Source organism: Folsomia candida, unplaced genomic scaffold (assembly GCF_002217175.1).
Source record: "Folsomia candida strain VU population unplaced genomic scaffold, ASM221717v1 Fcan01_Sc010, whole genome shotgun sequence".
NCBI classification, from domain to species: Eukaryota; Metazoa; Arthropoda; class Collembola; order Entomobryomorpha; family Isotomidae; genus Folsomia; species Folsomia candida.
In genome coordinates this window covers 2,826,951-2,849,340 of record NW_019091202.1, presented here as the reverse complement: position 1 = coordinate 2,849,340, position 22,390 = coordinate 2,826,951, and the positions used below count along the sequence as shown (strand labels likewise).

Sequence of the window (22,390 nt, the reverse complement as noted above, 5' to 3'; positions counted from 1 at the left end):
GGCCATCATGGAGATTAAGTAAAATATTAATTTTGGCGATTTTTTGTTGACAATAAATTTTCTTCTGGATGGATCCCATTCGAACGGGTGGGCCCAAAAGAGGGCGTAGTATTTGGAACATAAGTCTAGCGATAGCCACATTAACGGCGTTACAAGCATGGCTAAGGCTATGTATTTATCTTTCGATACGTTTTTCGAGACTTTGAAGGATGTTGAAATCAAATTTTAAAGTATCATTGCTGTGCAAAATAAGAAACAAATAGTATTGAGAGTTGTACTTAAGGAGCGTTTTCGCCGAATTGGATACTTCAATAACGCTCCTGCATATCCGACTGAAAAATATGTATGTATTGAACGTATTTTTGCTAGAACGCGGATGATATTGAGGTTCGATATAACAAGTTTACCACTACATATATGTATGTATAGGGTATACGTATTACAGAATTTCTAATCTGGTTATATTAGTTAGTTTTCATCGTCATAATAAAAGTTAAATGAATCTATGTACCGTATGTAACAAAAGTATAGAGGGTCCGGATATGCAAACGTATATTTCAGTTTTTTAATTTTCGCCAAGGCGGCGATTTTAGACCTCCAACCTGTCCTGGGCGAAAAATTCCTGTGGGCGCCCAAAAAATCGTACACGGTCCGACCAAAGCTCATTATTCTTCAAAACGCATGCCGCATCCAGTAAAAAATATTGCAAAGTTCAAAAAAAAATTATCCACGAAGTTTTTTTTTCGACGCCTCAAATTTTTTTAGAAAAATAATCCTGACCTTTGACCTATCTGCGACATTAAAAATCGGCGACGAGGAAATTGTCGGCAGATAGTTGTGACATTTTTGTACGGAGTTTCAAAGTTGAAATATTACGGCATCATGTCGAGATAAAAAATATGTCATCGTAGCTATACTTTTGTTACATACTGTACATACACGCGTGCATAAATAATTGGATTATATTTTCAATATTGATGAGATTGGAAACCTCGAGGTTAAAATATAGGGCCAAACCCTATTTGAGCAATGACTTCGTCGGTCTGTCTGTATGTTTAGAATCAGAACAAATTTAAGACATTATTTAGCATTATTAATCCATTTGATCTGCTAAACAAGTGTAATCTATTAACAATACTGGAGCGGCGTGATCTATTTTTGCTTAAATATGCTTTCCGCAATCTTGTTCCCACGGCTACCAGTACGCACACACAACGCTCTTGGCCCCTTTTGGTGGTACCTCGATACCGCACAGCGCTGGGTCTCAATTGTTTAAGTGTAAGAGCGTCGAAATTGTGGAACTCACTCCCAAGATCATGGGAGAGTAACATTACATATCCAAAATTTGTTACACAATGTCGAGAGTTTATTATTGGTAGAAGAAATTCCACTTATTGTTAATTATCCAATTACTCATGTTTACGTTATATTTAGTTTAGTCTAGTTACATACATAAATATGTATACGCATTTTGTGTCATGGTTTGTAAACCAGTTTGTAATGAGCTGATATCTATTGACACTTGAATAAAAGAACACTTGAACTTGAACTTGAACAACTCAAGAACGGATCTCAAGGTAATCAAGATCGGTTTGCGACAGCATGTGAATGACACTATGTAGGGGGAGGATGATACCAACTTCAGGGGTCAATCGGCCCACTCCCATCGAGGTTAAAGGGTGTGGTCACATACTTTTTTTAGGATTACTAGTTTCACCCCATTCCAACATTCGTTTCTTAAGTATTTATTTAGATTAGTATTTAGAACCAATCTCTACCTTTGAATTGTTTTTATTTGTTCTAGTTACCTTCCAGCAAAACAAAACGTGGACGAATGAAGAGCAAAGTAGAAAGCAGGATATTGCTTAGTTATTGAGAATAAACAATTGATTAATTTTTGAATGAATATAAATCTAATAAATAAATAAAATTGTAATTAATTAAGGTTTAAGTGGAAACAAGTCATTTAAAATATGTATTGAGATTTAGATTAGGAAAGCCATATTAAAGTTTGACTTATTCTAAATTAAAGTTCACGTTCGATTCCTTGCATACTTTTAAGTTCACTATTTGTCTTCCCATTTTTTTTAGTGGAAAGTTACATATTGCCATTCACTTCCTTTCAATATTTTCCATGCTAATCTGCTTTGCAAGTGGTTAAAAACTCATAGATGGGATTTACGTAAAATCGCACGAGGAATCCAATGCGCTTATCAGATTTTAATTATCTCCAGCGGTTTTAAAGTTGTTTTTTTTTAGCTACTGACACTTCGCGTGCCTACACTGAGTATGTATATCAGTAAGAGACACGGTATTCAGTTCTATTATAAATAATGACGGCAGGAATATGGGGACAATGTGGCCAAGGTTAATCGATGTCTACATCATCTGCCCGTGCTAACCCCCCCCCCCCTTCGTCGTATGAACTTCTCAAAAGGGTACCATTGTTTTTCAGAGTGTATACCCAGTTTTGACAAAATTCCTTGAGGGTATTACTCCCTGCATTGCCTTTCTCTTATGAACAATGTGCACGAGGCCAGAAAGTGTATACTTATTGAACTTAAAGTATGCATATTTAAATAAGAAGGACCACTTAATAAAGGAGAAAAACCCGGAGAAATTTTCGACAATTAATTTCACGTAAGTTACATACTTAAAATTAATAGCGTTGATAATTAAGCACAACTAAATACATATTTATTATGTGTGTACGCACATATGCACGCATTTAGATAGATTATACATACATATTTATAAATACATGCATACAGAATATTTTCATTTTTTAACTACTTAGGTTGCCTCGATATCCCATGGAAATCATGTCTCAGCAGCCGCACCAACCCGCCTCGATTTCTCAAGCCTTCTCAAATCCAGTTGTGAGTAGTTGTAGAAAATATGCACTTACAAAATCTTGCACTGCTAAAGACATTTGAAAATTAATAGCGATCTGAACTCTTAATTAAGTAAACTATAGGTACAGCTAATTTCATTTTGAAATAAATTTCCCCATTGTGAAAATTTCCAGTTTTGACCAGAAATTTTCCTCTCCCGTTTCCTCTCCGTGAAACGTCTCCGCCTCGTTTGCCACGTGTGGAACGAAGTAATTTTATCCCTCCCCCAGCCAAAACTGCTACTTCACCTCAACCAGCGAGAAATGGGGGCATGCTGCGACCCTGCCAAATTCCTCAATACCATTTTCCCCACCATCTCGTCCCCCAAATTGGCGAGGTGGATAGCCATTCGGAAAGGATGTGAGGACCCAAATCGCGGCAGGGAAGATCACCCTAGTGCCGCCGCGGAATTATTAACGCCCGTTTGCGCCCGCTATTCCGACACGATTCGCGGGATCTGTATTTACCAAGGTTGCCATACTTCCCGCCTTGTCCCGCATTTTGGCCGAGGGTTGCCCCAATTTGAAGGAATTGGACGTATCCTGCGTCATGCGAGGAGGTTCACAAGATGACGATGCCATCCTGGAAAACTGGGATCTCGGCTTACCCCAGAAGTTCAAACTGACCAATATCTCCCTCCAAGTGGACGACGCGCCAAACCCCTTCGTCCAAAAGGTTTTAGATTCCGCGCCAAATTTGAAAACGCTTCTTCTCTACGCCAACGTGTACCCGGATCTGAGCAAGAATACGAAACTTGTAAAGCTCTGCCATTTTGGCGGCGGGTTGGACGGTTTTCATACGCGCTGGAAATGTCGCGGCTCCTTGCGCAAGTCAGGAATTCACTGAAATTCCTAGAAATCGCGGTGAACACGAACGGCGGGAAATATTCCCCCGTTATTGAAACCCCGCAAGATTTCGCGTTGCCGGAAAACATGCCAAATAAATATATGTACGAGACACTGCTGAGCTACATTTATTCCTTAACGACTGACTTTGTATTATTAACTTATTATTTTTATTATTAAAAAAATTTTGCACAACATTAATACAAAAATAAGATCGACGTGAAGTTTTTAAAGTGTAATTAGTACAACTTGAACCGATATTGTCGGATTAAATTGGTCAAGTTTAGGATTACGTACAGCTTCCCTCCAACTCGTCAGTGCTTATTTGCATGTTTTGTACCTTGGGGAGGATCCATAAATATGTTACGTTATAAAAAAACAACTGTTACCCAACCCCGAAGAATAAGATAATTAGGGGGCGTACATAAACTTCGTAACGCAAGATTTATTAAGTTGAACTTGAGTATTTTAGGTGGGTGGATACATTAAATATATGTATGTGGCATTTTTTAATATGTATGTACATAAAGCAATTGTTAAATAAATTCTAGTTAAAACTTCATAAGGGATTTGTTGGGTTAATATACAGGGTGCGGGTGGTTTAAATGTTAGGTTACAATGGAAAATTTTTCAATGGGAAAAATTCGTAAATTTCCATTAGTTACGGATTTATGATTGAGATTTTTATTAATATTTATCAAAACTTAAATGGAACACTGATGACAAAGTTCTTAAAATATTGAATTTTGGAGGCAAAATTTCGGTAACTAATGGAGATTTGCGAATTTTTCCCATTGAAAAATTTTCCATTGCAACATGACATTTAAACCACCCTGTATATCTAAATATGTAAATATTTGTCTTGCTTAGTCCTTTGTTACCCTTTCCCCTCAAGACCCCTAACATATGTACATATGCACCTATGTATCTACTTGAGAGAGAATAAGCAATACGTATTGTGTGGAAGGAGTTTAATTATATCCAAAGAAAGGGTCTTCACGTCCTACTTGTCTTCAGAAATTCAAATCTAGCCTTCTGAGTCAAATCAACTGGTAAATATTTCTGAAAAGACATGTGCTTCATCCGCGTGGCATAGGGTTATTTATCATATATACAAACGTGCCTGAATATTTGTATTTTATGTACAGGAAACATAAATATACTAAGAATTCGCCAACCGTCCTTATTTAGTGCCTTTGAGTTTAAAACTGGTAATTTTTTTATTCTAGTGCAATTTCTAAACCGACAGTTGAGCACAGCTTGCGCATTTAGATACGACAATATTATGCGTTTTTTGGGGGGTCCAGGCAGCGCAACTAGCATACCATAAACTCCTCCCTGGATCCATTTATCTTTTTAGGGACACTCAAGAACGGATCCAAAATGTGAACATGTGCGATCGACTTGAAATTCAAAACTTAAGGGCTTACTGACCTTAAAAATTTATTTAGACTATATTTTCATCACCATGACCTTTTTTCGACACCATATGACCTGATTGGCCAAAATTGGGTGATCGACTGATGATGAATTTTGGCCAATCAGGTCATATGGTGTCGAAAAAAGGTCATGGCGATGAAAATAAAATAGAAATAAATTTTTAAGGTCACAAAACCCTTAAATTTTGAATTTCAAGTCGATCACCCAATTTTACCCAGTCAGGTCATATGGTGTCGAAAAAAATGTCATGGCGATGAAAATATAGTCTGCATAAATTTTTAAGGTCAGTAAACCCTTAAGTTTTGAATTTCAAGTCGATCGCACATGTTCACATTTTGGGTCCGTTCTTGAGTGTCCCTAAAAAGATAAATGGATCCAGGGAGGAGTTTATGGTATGCTAGTTGCGCTGCCTGAATGGGTCCCCTGTTTGAATTTGAAATCCGCCCGCCACCATGTTAACTTACGGACGAAATGAAACAGCGGCAAAACCAGGGGGGCCCATTACCCAAAACATTCATAATAGTTAAATTAAACAATTTCATAAAACAGGGTTTCCACCGCAGAGGTCATGTCCCACCTCGTGGTATCACCGGCTATTCAAGCCTTATCAAATCCGGTTGTAAGTAAATATTTAATTTATTTTCCCTTCCTCGAAGACCGTTCATGAATTACGTGACGCAAAATTGGCGATTTCTAATCTCTCCCTCCCCCCAGAGACACACCAACTTTTTAAGATGTGGCACAAATTGACCTGTAACGCAACCCGACAGCCTGACCCCTCGTATGCCTTACGTAGTTTATGAACGTTCCCGCGCACATTGCATACCATTTGGAACCATTAAGATACGCTAATAAATTATGTAATGCGAGAGGGGGGTGTGGGGGTTAACACTTTAATATTTGTATGTATCGTGCGTACGGGACCCTTGTTAAACGGGAGAAGGGGGTCAAGAAAATCACGATTTTTACGTTACGTAATATATGAACTGACTTAGGTATGTGCATACCAATACCGACTTTACGAATTATTATAAATTGTGTATAAAAATTTGACTCCCCACTAGATAGGGTTAAGAAAAAATTATTTGAAAATTTAACACAATTTTTGAAATTACAATTTCCAAAATTTATATCAATTAAAAAATTATTATAATTTTTCTAGATTTTGCAAGAAATCTTCGCACATGATTCCCTCTCCGGTAAAGAACTCCGTCTCGTTTCCAAACTCTGGAACGAAGTCGTCCTGTCCTCCCCGAAACCGAAATTTTACCTTAAACTGAATCAAAGGAAGAAGCAGGCGTGCTGCAACCGGGGTATTTTTCTCGACACCCTTTACCTCACCCTCTCCTCCCCCAAGCTGACCCGATGGGTCGACCTCGGTCCAGGATGTGACCTCGGACAGCAACCTGATGAAAAGGACCACCCCCTCACCGACGTCGAATTGATTTCTACAGTTTCCCGGAAATATTCCGAGAACATAGAGATGCTCCGGATTTGCTCCTACGTCGCAGTTCGCCCCGCATTGTACCGCGCACTGGCCGAAGGCTGCCCCAACTTGAAATATTTAAGGGTATTATGCCCCCTGCGGGGGGATCAGGAGGCCCCCACCCTGCCCAACTTTGACCCCATTTTACCTCTCAAGATCGCCCTTGAACACGTTTTATTCGTGCTTTTCGACCACGTGCAGCTCACATTTTGCCAAAAGGTGCTCAATTCCGCGCCAAACTTGAAAATCCTTCAGCTCTCCGGTAACCTCTACCCGGATCTGGGCAAGAATACGAAACTCGCCCGACTAGAGTACGTCGGCCTGGGTCCGGCGCACTCTGGCGGTGCCCACTTTAACGGTCCCGCGCTTGCGCGGCTGATTTCGCAAGTCAAGGACTCGTTGAAATCCCTCTCAATCTTTGTGAACCCGGGAGGCTGGCAATCTTCGGTCCAGGAAGAGTTCTCCTTGCCGGAGACCATGCCCAATTTGCGGGTCTTTTCAAATTTTTCGGTCGACATTCTACCCAGTAATGACCAGGTTGGCGGATTATTTGGTCTCGCGAACTGTACCAACTTGCGAAAAATTTCGCTAGGAGGTAGTCGCGTCTGCGGGGCGGGTTACGTGGAAAAATTAGTGCAGATACTGTACAGGTCCAACGTTCCGTTGGGTTCAGGAGTTTAAATCGCTTTGGATTAAAGACGCCCCCGAGGACTTTAGTGGGCTGGAAAATTTGCCAAAATTGTATCCCGCTTTGACCGAGCTGAATCTAGTTTCAGATAGGAGATGGGGGACTTCAGGGGTGGAGAAACACACCGTGTTTTCTAAACAGCTCGAAATCATCGCTAAGATTGGACAGTTAACCAAGATCGGGCTGCACGTGGCTACCCGCCTCAAACTTAGCGATATGGTTAAGGCGCTGTCCCATAATAAGGCGTTATTTAAAGGTAATGATGATTCACTAGTTACGTGCACGTGTAGAAATATAAAATGAATACAATTTACTAAAGGTTGGATAAAAAAGAGGACGACACAAACAAAAGGTAAAATTTTTCCACTGTTGTGCCAAATTTATCCGCCCGTTGGACAAATTTGACAAAATTTCGGGCAAATTTTGAAAAACGTTGGATAAATTTTACCCACCCTTGAGTAAATTTTACTTAAGGTGCGTATTACTTGCATTTCTTTTCCTCGTGCAAGGAACTCGGCACCAAAAAACAAACAATTGCTTACAGGTGTTTTGGTCAGCTTTGACCAAATTTTTTGAGCTTAAATTTGATAAATGGGCTATTTTTACCAAGCCAAGGAAGTTTCCTTGCGAATTTTCACAACTAATTTTATTAATTTTTTTTATTTTTTATTTTATTTTTAAATTTATTTATTTTTTCAACTGATTCCATATTAATTTGCTAACGTATACATGTAGATGTATTAATCCACCTTAATCTTTTAGTTGCACAAAGTATGTATATCTTTAACGCAATTTCTTTTTAATAACCAACAGCTGGAATCCTTAAGCACCTCGATCTGCAATGGTACCATGCCCAAGTTATCGACGACTTTGAGGAATCCGAGAAATTGGCGAAATTCGGTGTCAAGAATTTTATTCGCGAGTTTGAAGATGTCCTCGATTCTATGAGAGGGCTTGAACGCGTCCAGATTTTTGGAATCATGGTAAATATCTACTTCAATTAATAATTATGCAGGTGTCTCAAATCGTATTGTGTATGGGCTTTAAGCAACCATATGCATATACCTGTTCACTATCATTCATTTGACGTATTATGATATTGAATGGTAGTGAAAGAAAATGAATTTTCATTTGGAAGAAAATGAATTTCATTTGAATGAAAAAGACTGAAGCACTCCGTCATTTTAGATGAATGACTGAATGGAAGGATTTCTCGTTCCATTGATTTCTATTCTATGCTTAATACGTCCGATGAAGTAAGAAATGAAGTTCGATGAAGTGAAATGAAATTAAATGACATGAATTTGAACTGAAATGACTAATTGTGATGAAAATCTTCAGTTAGAAATAGCAATGACTGACTTTTGAATGAACACTCAAATTTTTGAACAGGTATGATTTAACTAAAGAATATTATCTTTCGTTATAGTTCAAAGGTGAAACGGCCCAGCGTATCATGAACTTCATCAGAGATGAAAATTTACCCGTGCGTTTCATCAAAGCCAGGATGGCCCAAATTCATAAAAAACGAACAATATGAAACGAAACTTGAATTTCTTCGGTTCCTTAAATTCACCAAAATTCATAAGTTTCACTAATATAGAATGGATTTTCTTATTGCAAAAAATTAGTAAAAATTAGCAAAAACTGAGGTTCCCAATTTCGTTGGTTCCATCACGATTGTGATGGAACCGCAATAATTCTATAGCCTGACATAAACAATTACATAAAGTTGTAAATATTTATAATGCCTAACTTATCTGTAATAGAATCCGTAAGCGAGAATTTCCGCTTTTCTCCTCAAATGAAGTTTCTCCCAAAAATGTTGTCAAAATCAGAGCCAGACCGATGAGATCATCGTATTCTTAGAAATTGGGTATTAAAATAAGACTTAACACTAATTGTGTACATATGTATGTAAGACTCCACAAAAGTGTATTAAAATTTCGAAATATCAGAAGTTTTTACGGACCTGAATGATTTTAGTACTAATTGGTAGCTACCTTAATGTCTAAATAGCTGCACATACATATATGTATGTATGACTATGCAAATATGTTCACCAGATATACAATGGCGGAGCAATAACTACGTATGTATGTAAGAGTTATGCAAATATTGTGGACCTCTGAGCCCTGCGCCTTACACACTTTTCATGATAATATTTGTACATAATGTACATATGTATTTACGTCATCATATATATCTACTCTAATAAAGTGTTAGTATGATCCCTGGGTCCCTGGGTCCGTCTTCGCAATGCAAATTGCCCCATACAGTATACAAAGAAGGAAGCGGAGCAACCACTGCATGCATGCACTGCACTGCATGAATAAAGGAATACATGAACATGTACACCCCACATACATACATCACTCATCAATAGTGGTTATCATGATAAGTGATCGTGATAAACGCTATTAATTAATTATTTTAGTTTGAGAAACTCCACCCACAGCGAGTAGCATATCAATTCGAATGTATTTTTGACGCTGAATCCGAATCCGTCAATAGCTTGGCGTTAATTGTAGAAGTTAACGGGGTTTATGGAACTTAACGGGAGCGTGAAGCGTGGGAATTTAAATAGTTAGCTATGCAGTTACTCCCACGCGACGGGAATTTAAGTAATTAGCTATTCAACTACTCCCACAGGGGGGAATCAAATTTCACTGTGACCAGGTTAATTAAAATGCAGTATGACTTGGGCAAACCCTCAGTCTGATGTATGTATGTAGTATGACAAAGTCTCCACTGGGAATTATTTAAAATATAGTATGACGGATTTTTCGCTTTGGGCACACCCCCCACTGGAACTCTAGAACCCGGCCTTGGCCGGGCTATACGCTAGTACATATATATAAGTATATGGGATCGTCGATCCCGGATCGAGCATGTCATGCTATTTTAAAGTTAATATTCCAAATCGCGTACGTGACTTTGTGTCAAGGTGCCTCTACATACGTGTCATATGCACATATCTACGTGAAATATTCCATACATAACAGGCCCAATAAATTATTAAATTTATTATTTTAATATTCTCGAAAGGTCAGAACAGACGGTTTCCATCAGCTATCGCCGGTAAAAAACATCTTATTTTATTTTCCGGTGTTTTAGCTCAAAAACATGTTCAGGGGGTCTGAACTATTCGATTTAGTCGGTTTTTAAAATTTTCATGACCCCCTCCTGGTAATGACATAGGCGAAAGCAGTACTTTTTTGACAAAATGTGTCAACTTTCTCCCTCGATTGTGAAGTAACCACAAGGCCCACAGCGGTCAAACTTCGCATGGCCAATCCCCAGACCATGCTTTAGGGTCAAACGGAAGCGCTAGACTCTACCCATACTCCATGACCTGAAACTGACATGAGGTCAAGTTACAAAGTTGGCTCCTCGATCACCATTTTTTAAATAGCTCGCATTTCAACAATCCTGGATAGATTATTTTCATATTTGGTGGAAACTGATCATAATAATTTGTATTATCAGATTGGTTAAGAATTTTTAATTTTTTTCCAAGGTCAACAAATTTTTCAAAAGGTCAACAGGTCATGTCTCGCGTAACCCCATAAGTGGGTCATCGTTGGAAAGGCCTTTTGGTGGGAGGAGTAAGAATATATATATTTTATGGGGTCTGGGACCACTCCCTGATTTTATAGAGACCGATGAGTATCATTGAGGTTTAATTTTCCACGCATGCAGACGTTAACACAGGAGCAAATTGAGAGCTAACATAGCAGTAGATTGATGAAAACTCCATATTACTCATCGGTAATTATTTTTAATTACCGATTTTTTTCAAGACGAAATACACTAGACAGGGTCAGTTTACTCCCAAAAATCTCAACTACCCCGAATATCCCGACTACCCGCAAAAACCCAAGTAAAACCCCTGGATATGGGTTTTCAATGGCAAAACTCCGGAGTTTTCATTCCCCTACATTCATATGTACATATTTACATAAATTCATAATTACGCAGATCGACCATTATGCACTTATGTAATTGTTTCTTATTGATCAAATTTGAAACGGCTCAACGTATCATTAAATTTATTTGAGACGAAAATTTACCCCTGAGTTTCATAGAATCCACCGATCGCACGAATTAACTTGTAAGCGCTTGTATATACACGTGCATCTTCTAATATGTGTTAACAAGTTGTTGCGAACGATTATACTGATATTTGTAACCCTTGTCTCTTCTTGCCTAAAACTTTGTCAAGTGTAAATAATTATTGCAATTATTATGGGGTGAAAGCCTTTATAAGATCGTTATGTCCGTCTGTCTGTCTGTCTGTCCGTCTGTCTGTCCGTCAGGGTTCGGAAAAACCCAGGGTTTTAATCAAAAATTATAAAACCCATGGGTTTTAATGGGTTTTACCATGTTAATTGGGTTTTATTTGGGTTTTAATGGGTTTTACCATGTTAATTGGGTTTTATTTGGGTTTTAATGGGTTTTAATGGGTTTTATTGGGTTTAAATGGGTTTTATAGGGTTTTATTAGTTTTAAGTAATAACTTAACAAAAATAATTAGGAATTTGTATCTATTCGGAAATTATTTTGTTTTATAACACTTGAAATCTGTGATGCTAAAGGATGGAGTCAATTATTGAATTGTTCCGAATTTTCATATATTAGAATAGTAATGAAATAAACTGCTTTAGAATGAATTGAGATAACGTCTTCTAACGTATAGGAGATGTATTTAACTTTTAGAATGTAGTTTTTAAGTAAAACTCAATTAAAACCCAATAAAACCCATTAAAACCCAAATAAAACCCACTTAACATGGTAAAACCCAGTGGGTTTTATTCATTTACAACCCATTAAAACCCATTAAAACCCAATAAAACCCAACCCATTAAAACCCAGGTCGGAATACCCTGCTGTCCGTAGCTCCGATCACTTTTGAACGAAAAGACATAGAGACCTGAAATTTTGAACGTAAACTCCTAACGTTTAGGGGCAGGACGAGTTCGAAGATGGACACTGTGACATCGTCACACGTGTGACGATGACGTCGTCACAGTTACGAAAAGTGACGAGAAAGTGTCACATTTCAGTTTTGGCATGTGACACATCATTTTTAGCTATTTTTCAACGCCTAATTCAATGGTGACCTCCATTTTGACCTCAGAGGTCATATAAAGGTCATAGGGCATATATATATATATCAATTTAACAGGAAATTTGACGCTGATTTCGATGATGACCTTTATTTTGACCTCAGAGGTCATTTAAAGGTCACAGGGCGTATCTATGTCAATTGAAGAGGAAATTTAACCCCGAATTCAATGGTGACCTCTATTTTGACCTCGAAGGTCACGAGAGGTCACATAAAGGTTATCAATTGTTAAATTGGACACATCTGAGAAACCAACGTCGAAGACACGTTAGAAGTGTCAATTTTAACAAATTTTCGAACATAATATCATATTCGGTTTGACGTATGATACGCTTCTCTCACCCCTTGGTTACATGCGTTGTTACAGTTTATTAGAAATGACTTTTGAATGAAAACTAAAGTTTTGAACAGGTATGACTTAATTAACGTACATTATCTTTTGTTATAGCTCAAATGTTAAACGGCCGGGCATATCATGAACTTCATCCGTGAGGAAAATTTACCCGTATTTTTCATCAAAGCCGAAATGACCCAAATTAATATCATGTAAAACTAATCCTAAATTTAAAATCATAATCTTGTGTTGAGTCATTATTAATCTGGACAAGGAAAATCATAATAAAACAGGGTCAGAAATGTCTGCTATGCGGTATAAAATAATCTTACAGATATGGAGCAGAAACATAGATTTTCTTAAAATTTAGTACAGCTCGACAGCAAAGCATGACAATATCTCATAAAGTTTTCTTGAGGTAGATAAGTTTGTTTAATACTTAATATATTGAATAATTAATCTGTATGTGCATATTAGTATATATAAATGGTAATATAAAATGATCTTCCCACTTGTAATTAGTTGTAATACTTACATGACCCAAACTTGCACCTATTGTGACGTAATGAAAATTTCGCAATCTGCAACTATATAAATTTCTCAATGTTACACAATATTCATCTGGAATGAGCTTGTCCCATCGTAAGCCCCATACCGAGTCGTCCCGTCCCTACCCCGCTGCTATCTAGGTGTGGGACTGAATATCCCATCGTATATCAATACTTTGCATTTGAAATTCCTTTGTGCATAAATCAGTTGAAAGAAATATGCTGTGAATTTTAATATTATGTACGGATCGGCAATATTTGTTTATTTAAACATGAATTGATTGTTTTACATTGGAAAAACTTGAGTAGTAAACTGGTGACTGAATTAGTGGGGGCAGATATGTTACAAAGCTAACGTTGTTTCCTTTCCAAATCTTTTGGTACAATAAAATAAGTCGCATGGAGCTAATTCGAACCCAAATCAGCCCACACTCGAGTGCAAATGATGCCGCACAAACGCCTAGAAGAACTAGCCAAAATATAAATACTTCAGACATATTCCTTTTTACCCTCAAACTTTTTGGTCCGTCTTCCTCTGAACTGGAATTATAGTTCCCTTTACGTAGATATGATTTACCACTCTCTTCAAGCCGAACCAACTCGTCCGATATTCCCGAAAATTTTAAAGCATCCAACCACTCCTTCCATCTAGGGTCTATTCCATTCACGATCTTCCATCCACTCTTGTAAGACGTTAAGTACTCAGATCCAAGTGACCAAGACAAATCAGTCCTCTTCTCTTTAGCCCAACGGTATATTTCCTCTAGTTCCTCCATCCAGCCTAAATATGCAAAATTATCACATGCAAAATCAGTCAATAAATGTTGTCTATCAGATTTTATCAGTAGATTAGATCCATCCCCCATAAACTTGTCGTACATGACAATTTTCGCGTGAGCTATGAAATATTTTTTATCCTTAATGGTAAGCACATTGGTGAAAGAAAAGCTGGACGAGATTAACCTATCTATTTCAATGTGAGAGGAGAGTCCTGCCGCTGGTGTTGGATAGTCGATATCGATAAACTGATCAAAGAATTTGAACTTATCAACGTAAAGTTGACTAAAGTTAAAATATGGGATTTCCTTTTCTGGAGCAATTACCCGGGTGACGTTATCACCACGGAACGAGTTAGTTATAACGATGAAGGTCAAAATTATGGGGGTCGAAATGAAATAGATCCAAGTTTTTTTATGCCTGTTCTCCACCAGAGAATGCCCTTGCTCAAGAAACACCACTAACGGGAGAGTCATTTGATAAAGCCGGTTCCCACTAGGGGACTTATAAGATGTATGTGACATCGCAAACATAATAAAGATCCCAAATAAGATTTGAATCAGGCCGAGAAATATCCAAGTTGTTGGAGTAAAAGTGCTCAGCAATATGGCCAAGCTACTTTTTACCCTTCGCGGCCGACCGCAAGCTAAGAATCCGAAAGACTTTGTTTCCATTGGCAGCACAACATCCCATTCGGCCTGGGTGTCAATAATGGGCACGCTCTTCGCAATATCAGAGTGATAGCAGTATTGTCTCACATCTTCAGGATCTTCATAACCAGCGTACTTTGACACGATAGAGGCACATTCTTCCAATCTTGAACTGTCCATTTTCCACTTTCCCTCAGCCATTCTAATAGTAACGTTGGATTTTCCCTGCAACGTTATGAGTAATTCGTAATTGCTATCTCCAAAATAATTATATTCCGAAAACACTTTAATAGTTGGCTTAGAATTCGAGTTGTGTTTCTCCGTTTCAAAGGAACTTGTAAAGGGGAGAATGGCATAAACTGGAATGTGGTTATTTTGCTGAATAACCTTTAATATTTTGTGGTTCATCGAATTAAGCGTCAGCTCTAGAATTATATCTCCTCCCCAGCCTTTTTGCAAGGTATAGGAGAATGGCTTGCAATGCATACAAGGATTGAGAAGTTCTTTAATACAAACGTTGTCTCTAGAAATAAGTCGGACATTTATAATTAAAATACGCATTTGTGGATTAAAATTCAACTTGATGAACAGCTCAGCCATCCAGTCTTGCTCCTTCTGATCTTCCCCTTTGATAAGTATGTGGAACGGAAATTGCGGAAATATATCTGATAAACAACGATCACAAAATTGATCTGGCAATTTGGAAAAATAATTTTCTATTTTGAAGGCTGGCAAAATTATAGCTCTTGACGTCGTGCCACTAACGCTAATATAAAATCTGGCGACAGGATCTCGCCTTCTTTGTTGGAGTGAAGTTGTTCTTACTATATTTGCACAAGGAGAAGAATGTGGGTCGAAAGGGAAACATTCGGGAAAGCTAAAGTTCGAATTAGGGTCTAAAGGATACACTTCAATAGGATATTCGTCATAGGGGTTGATTCTAGTTACTTCGCAGTAGGGCACATGAATATATCTTGACACAATAATTGGCATGGAAAGTCGGGGTAAATTTATGTTTTGTTGATTAAATATGTGAATTGTTAAGTTTGCAAATATGTTTAACACAACATTCAAATTTGCAATCTCCATGGCTACGAGACCTAATCCTTCTATGAAAATTGGTTTAGTATGAAATGCAGCTTGTCCATGTCAGTTTTCTTCGGATTAGTGGTGATAGTCATACAACTAAAGTATTATATACAGTTGCATATAAATAAGTATTTATTTTCTTGTCGATTCCATTTGAATCAATACAAATTTAATCGAAAATGTAATCTTTGTAAGCATGTCGTGACTATTTTTCTATGCACGCAATGGAGTCGCCACATAAGGAGTGTAATAAATATTCAAAATATCGAAGCTGACTTTGCACACATGTGATGCTAACATTGCCAACATGGAATTTTACCGGTAATATGTACTATTACCTCAAGAATTATTAATTACGTACATGGCGTGATCACAAACTAATACCAAAGTTACTGGTGGCCATACTGTCAATGTATAACTTTGAGCTTTCTACACACATATGATTATGTACAAACTAAACTCAAACTTCCATATATGTATAAGTACCACGCCGACACTACGTTCGCAACGTCCTACTTCCCTCAAGCCTATTATCACCCAGGTGGGGTAGCAGACAAGATGAAGAACAGATGTACGAGAAGACAAAGATTTCTTGCTGGATTCGGTTTCTGCATATAGCCTGAACCGACCGGTGAGAGTGGCATGTACTGCCCGTCTCTCATATGTAGTATGTATGATTCCACTTGGAAGCAATACACCGCAGCAAGCGCACATAAAAATACAGCTTCAGTCTCACCTGACCTCAGGCATTCCTATGTAGCAACGTTGGTACGAAGAGTTTTAAGAGAATTACTGGTTGCAAAAAATACACACACCAGTTCATACTTGGGTCCGAAAATGCTTACGGAGATGGATGAAGTAGATGAAATTGAAATCCTTCAGTGAATTTCAATCGTTTGTTGTTTGTCTCAAATTAAATTATTGTTTTTTCATCTACAGAATAATTGGAAAAATCAGCATAATTAGAAAAATTGACATACATACATATGTATAGTGCATTGTATTTAAGGTTTTGAAACCGATGAAAGGATTTCCGTGCGAAAATATTTTGCATACCCAACTTTGGGTATACATAAATACGATATATGTACGTACGTATGTATCGTATCGATGAGAACAATGCATATATATATATATATATATACATACATAAAGAAGTATTAAATCTCACTGTTCCCTCTGCACAATTACATATGTACGCATGCACTCTTCACATGATTATTGATATTATAAAACTAATTCAAGCGCATGCTTTTTACACAAAAATCGATGTGTGTACATATACATATTTACGTCTGCACACTTATAAGCTTTTGAATTTTCCAGTGTGACTTTTATCATGATAATAATTAGTGAAGTAATTGGTAAATTTATAACGTATATCTCGTATGCATTTTATTCTTGGGTGAGGCACAAGTACATAAACCTGAGTTTTTCGAAAACGCATAAACATAGATAAGTATTTAACATTCCGCATATTAAGAGGAGAAATGTCAGATCGTACGGATGGCATTTGGTAATGTTTATTAAAACACAAGCTGTCAGAAACCCACAGTTTCATTTTTCAGTTGGTGGGAATAATGCTAATAATTATTTACAAAGAAATAAAGTTTGTTCCAAACATCCATATAATTGTTGAAAAGAACTTATTCTCACGGGCGCTAGCGTTCAGACGTATACATTTGTTTATTATAAATTTGTCTAATAAAACGATAAGTGTGGGTTTCGTATATTTCCTCATATATTTCATCTAATTTTATGCGTTATTTTAACACAGGTTTTTTTACCCTATCAAATACTGAGCTTCTTAGGTGCACCTTGCTATTTGCTCGGAGTAGCTCCCCACGACAGTTAATTAATATTACGCCAAGAGAATTTTTACTGATGGAAATTTCTTTCCCTCCATCCACATCTGTAAGGACAATATCATTCCCGTTTATCCAGACTGAGCTACATTTACAATTAAGAGCAGTTGACCTGTATGAATCAATAAATAGACCGTACTCTCCTTCCCTAAGAAAGCCTGAACAGGTAAGATTTTCAACGTGACTGAACTCAGTGTTGGTTAACATCACTCCACACGACAACTTTTCGACTTGGCTGTTACTTATGTTAATTCTGGAAAACCTATTGAAGTTGCCGAAAGATCGAATTCCAACCACCATATTGCTTCCGGTCACGTTCCAAATGGTATTACGGTTCGATCACGGCGCAATGTAAATACCAAAAGCGTAAATTCTTTCAAGCCGCACGTTACGGATAACATTACAAGATCCACCGAGATGTATCCCGTTCGGCGAATCGGACAATTTGACCTTCTCGAATTTATGATCGCTACCGGATGCGGAAATACACCAAGTTCCTCCGGATAATGTCACATTACAAAATGAGTTCCCACCACCCATCACTTTCAAACAGGCAATGTCGTTAACTTCGTCTTCTGTGCTTTTATAATCCTGCCCACCATGTAGAATTTTGAGGTTGCTGATCTTGTGACCCAGTCCATTCACGACGATACAGCTTGAGGATCCCGAGCCTTCAATAATTGTGGTTTCGCCATGTCCAATAATTGTGATGTTTTCTCCTTGTACCAGGAACGTACCACGGTAACGGTTTTCAATCAGGGTCACTGTTGATCCTGGTCTCGCGTCTAGCAAAAAGGAATGAAGTTCGTCTTCGTTTTTTGCAATAATATTTGTATTATTGTTGGCGATGCGAGTGATTGCACTATTATTCTGAATACTGTTAAATTTCCACACCACAATGAACTGACTTACTTGCTCCATATCTTTCAGCCTTTCGCCGACCTGTCGTTTTGCTAAGGCAATAATCAGTTCTTTGACCCCTTGAGTTTCCAGTGGCAATTGTATTAGCGATTCTTCCCTGTCGTTTACAAGTCGGTCGAATAGACGCTTCTTCTCGTTGAATTTGATGAGCTGAACAATCTCCCAGATTACCAATCCCAGCGCAAAAAGATCAGCCGAAAAAGTATAATCTTTTGTAAATGATTCAGGAGCCATGTAACCAAAGGTGCCAGCGCGACTCGTTAAGCTGCTATTTTGACTCTCCTCTAAATGCAGGTTTCGACTTAGGCCAAAATCCCCGATTTTTACCGGAAATACGAAACCGACTTTTGAGAACATCACGTTTTCCGGTTTTACATCACGATGGATAATTTTGTTATCGTGCAAATACTTCAACCCAGCAATCAAATTTCGAACTATGATAAACTGTTGGTAATGAATATTATCATCTTGTTGAGTAATTTGTTTTTTCAGCCACTTTCTCAAATTCTCGCCGCAAAGTTCCATTTGTATGAAAAATCCTTGTATGGTTGTAGCTATTCTCAATCTGTGTACTAGACCTGCTCTAAACTTGGTTTGTTCTTTCGTTTCGAATAAATTTTCCGGGAGTAGTTGCTCCATTTCAGCTAAACTAAGTTGCTTCTCAGTAACGCTTATTATTTTCACAACGTTCTCATGCTCGTCAAGGTTTGCCGTGATGGTGCACTCGCGACGAATTTGCTTCTCTTCTACTTCGCCTCCTTCAGCGTCAGATTCTGGGAAGAGCACCTTTACAGCGCTGGAAGAATTGGTGGCTGGATCAGTGGCGGCGAAGACGAGCCCAAAGGAGCCGTTTCCAATGCACGCGGAATAATTTAAGGATGACATGAGATCTCTTTTAAATTCGGGAGATGTTTAACTTCCTGCTTATTCTATTTCAGCTCTGACGCTGTACGCATGTGTAAATATGAACGTCAACATTGGCGATGTTCTGGAAATAAAAGAACAATGATGAACCCTACCAATTTTATGATGTGTGTAAGGTTACTATTATACGTACATGTAGCCATAATATCATCCCTATTTATTTGCATATTTAGCTCTCAAATCTAGCAGTATGCAGGGACATCAGTCGAGCACGCTGTGGGGAATCAAAGTAGGCATTTGCTCAATATTTTATCCTTGTATTGAGAATATATAAGTAAACAAAAGATTAACTCACTCAAAATAAATTAGTTCGGCCTGCTTTAAACGTTTGTGTATCGTGTAATAGTTTATTCCATTTCCCAAGAAAGTAAGCAGCAAAGATGGATAGATTTTGTCAAATTCCTTAACACCCTTGTCTGAATATGTATGTATGTAAATAGAACTCTATTAAGTTATTTGTGAAATATTCTTAATACTTCGCTTGGGTTCGCTTTGTAGCTCTGCTGTTGTGAAGTGATGAGAAAATGGTGGCCATGGCGACAATACTATGAGTCACAATCTGTTGTAAATTGGTCGATTGCATGATTAACTCAGCAGGTAAGTCTGCATGCATTAAGTAATACGCAGTTGGTTATATGCATGCATATCTGAATTAAAGTTCCAGAAGTAAAAAAGTGGAGCGAGATTAAATTTGTCATGGGAGTGTGAATTTTAATTGACAAAGTACGTATGTACATAGATATGCAATCGTATTTTTTATCTAATCAATACGTACATACATATGTTACAAAACAATTCGCACCTGCGAAGTCTGGTCTTCACACTTCCATAGCTATCAAATTTAGTAGGTAAGAAACGGATAATTAAATTAATCAATTGCAAACAACATGACAATTTGTCAATTTTAACCTAGATAGTGTTACCTACGAATATTAAAGTATTCATTTGAGGTGTGTTTATATTAATAAAATAGTGAAGTATGTTTCTGTACATAATGTGTGCACAGCACGAGACCTGTGATAAATTAATGGACCAAATCGTTTGATTTATTCGCACATCAAACACTTGGATGTTTTACCAATAGTTATGGACTGGTCGGTGAAGTTAAGTGTCAAGCTATATTAACGTACAAAAAATGAACGCACGAATCAAATCTAATGAAACTTTTGTGGAATATTAACGATCACCAGACCGAATTTTTTTAATCCTTCAGTTGTCCAAATACCCCTTCCGTACCGGTGGAGAGAAGACTTTGTCGAGGACCTCTCATGAGCGCTTTGCCACTCGTTTCACCAACTTGTATCATGGTTTTCTCCATAACCCGCCGAAATTTTTCGAAATTTCTTTGTGTCCTTTTTTCAGGGTATATTGTTTCTCAATTAATGCCAAAAATCTTTCAATGGGTCAACACTGAGGTACGTTTGGGGCGATGCCTCTTTGCTCGAAGAAATCAGTTTTTTTCCCTCCATGATACCCTGTCAGTATTTTGGCATCCTGACACGTAGTCATGTCAGGTCCAAATAAAACGTTTTGGTTTTTGATAGAGGGGGTCAATCTCTTGATGACACACTCTTTCAAATAAAGTGCAAAGTTCATATTCTTCTTTGAAGCGAATGGATTGGAGATGCTCCCATTTTTGTCGATCGCCAGCCATTTTATGTATTTCATTGGAAATTTTGCTTGGCTTTGAATTTATATTTCGAACGAACGTAATTTTTACTTCTATTTAAATGAGTAGAACTTTACACGATTGACGCTCCGAGGTCGTCGGAACAGTAGTTTTCATCATCCACGACGACAAACTTCTTGGAATCGATTTCAACATTTTCTCAAAAAGTTTTTCTCAAATTGTTTTAGCTCCGCCCTTTTCATCTTCATTGTATTTTGGCCCGGATAAAGTGTTGCAATTTTTGAAGCCCATCTTATTGGCTTTGATCTTGCGAAGATAACTTTTCGAAATTTTTAGTTGTATGGGTGCAACCCTTACCGATCCCTTCTGGTTTTCTGTAAATTTTTTTTCATGTTTCTCGTCAGTGTTTTGGTCTTCTGGCGGACAGGTCGGCAAGGCCAATTTTTATATTTTGCATTTTCACGATCCTTGTATGTGTACAGTGAATGATTAATTGTGGCCGGTAAATCCCTTGAGAAATGGGGTGGTCAGGAGCCTTTTCCCGATCCGAGAAAATCACTTTTTTTGCACGAGTGGCAAACTAATTTTTCCACCTCCTCTACATTTTGTACTGTCATTTTCTAACGAAAAGAGATAATCAAATTCTGTTTTCGGTTTTAGAAAGCTAATTAAATTTGCTAATTTTTCTGATTTTTACATATGCAAAATTAACGGTTAACTGGTTGAACCAATAGGGGGAACCCTGACACTTAACTTCACCGACCAGTCCATAACATTCGTTCTGTGCAAATTTTTCATCAAAAGATATGCCACATGCAATAAAAAATACATTGCAAAGTTAAAAAGATTATGCGGGAGGTTTTTTTTCTCCGCCTCAATCTTTTGAGAAAAATAATTCTGACTTTTGACCTGTCTAAGACATTAAAATCGCCGACGTCGAAATTGAGAAACTTTTGACCTTTTTGTAGGAAGTTTCAAAACTTGTAAATTTGAATCATGTCAAAATAGAATATTGTGCTCGTACATATGTTGCATACTGTACTGGATGATTTAAATGATTCGCTACAATTTGAAATATTTCAATAGGAGAAATGAATATGCATTTACTATTCAGAAGAGTAATTTTAGCCATAAAAGGGTAACAGAACTAGCCAGGTGGTACTGGATGGGT

The 22,390-nt window shown here is 37.6% G+C and overlaps 1 protein-coding gene across 2 annotated transcripts; it reads right to left on the bottom strand.

Moving 5' to 3' along the window:
• Positions 1–17,264: 17,264 nt before the first annotated feature.
• LOC118436879 (serine/threonine-protein kinase pdik1l-A-like) lies at positions 17,265–20,163 on the bottom strand. 2 transcript variants are annotated; one of them, XR_004835757.1, is made up of 4 exons: positions 19,885–20,163; positions 19,723–19,803; positions 17,857–19,653; positions 17,265–17,791 (listed from the first exon to the last, which is right to left on the bottom strand). XR_004835757.1 is itself a non-coding variant. In XM_035855535.1 (3 exons), the coding sequence occupies exon 3, from the start codon at positions 19,548–19,550 to the stop codon at positions 18,084–18,086; it is 1,467 nt and encodes a 488-aa protein (XP_035711428.1). In that variant the 5' UTR covers positions 19,551–19,653; positions 19,723–19,803; positions 19,885–20,163; the 3' UTR covers positions 17,265–18,083. The 2 variants fall into 2 exon arrangements, 1 of the variants encoding a protein (XP_035711428.1); XM_035855535.1 differs by having other exon boundaries at positions 17,265–19,653.
• Positions 20,164–22,390: the final 2,227 nt, after the last annotated feature.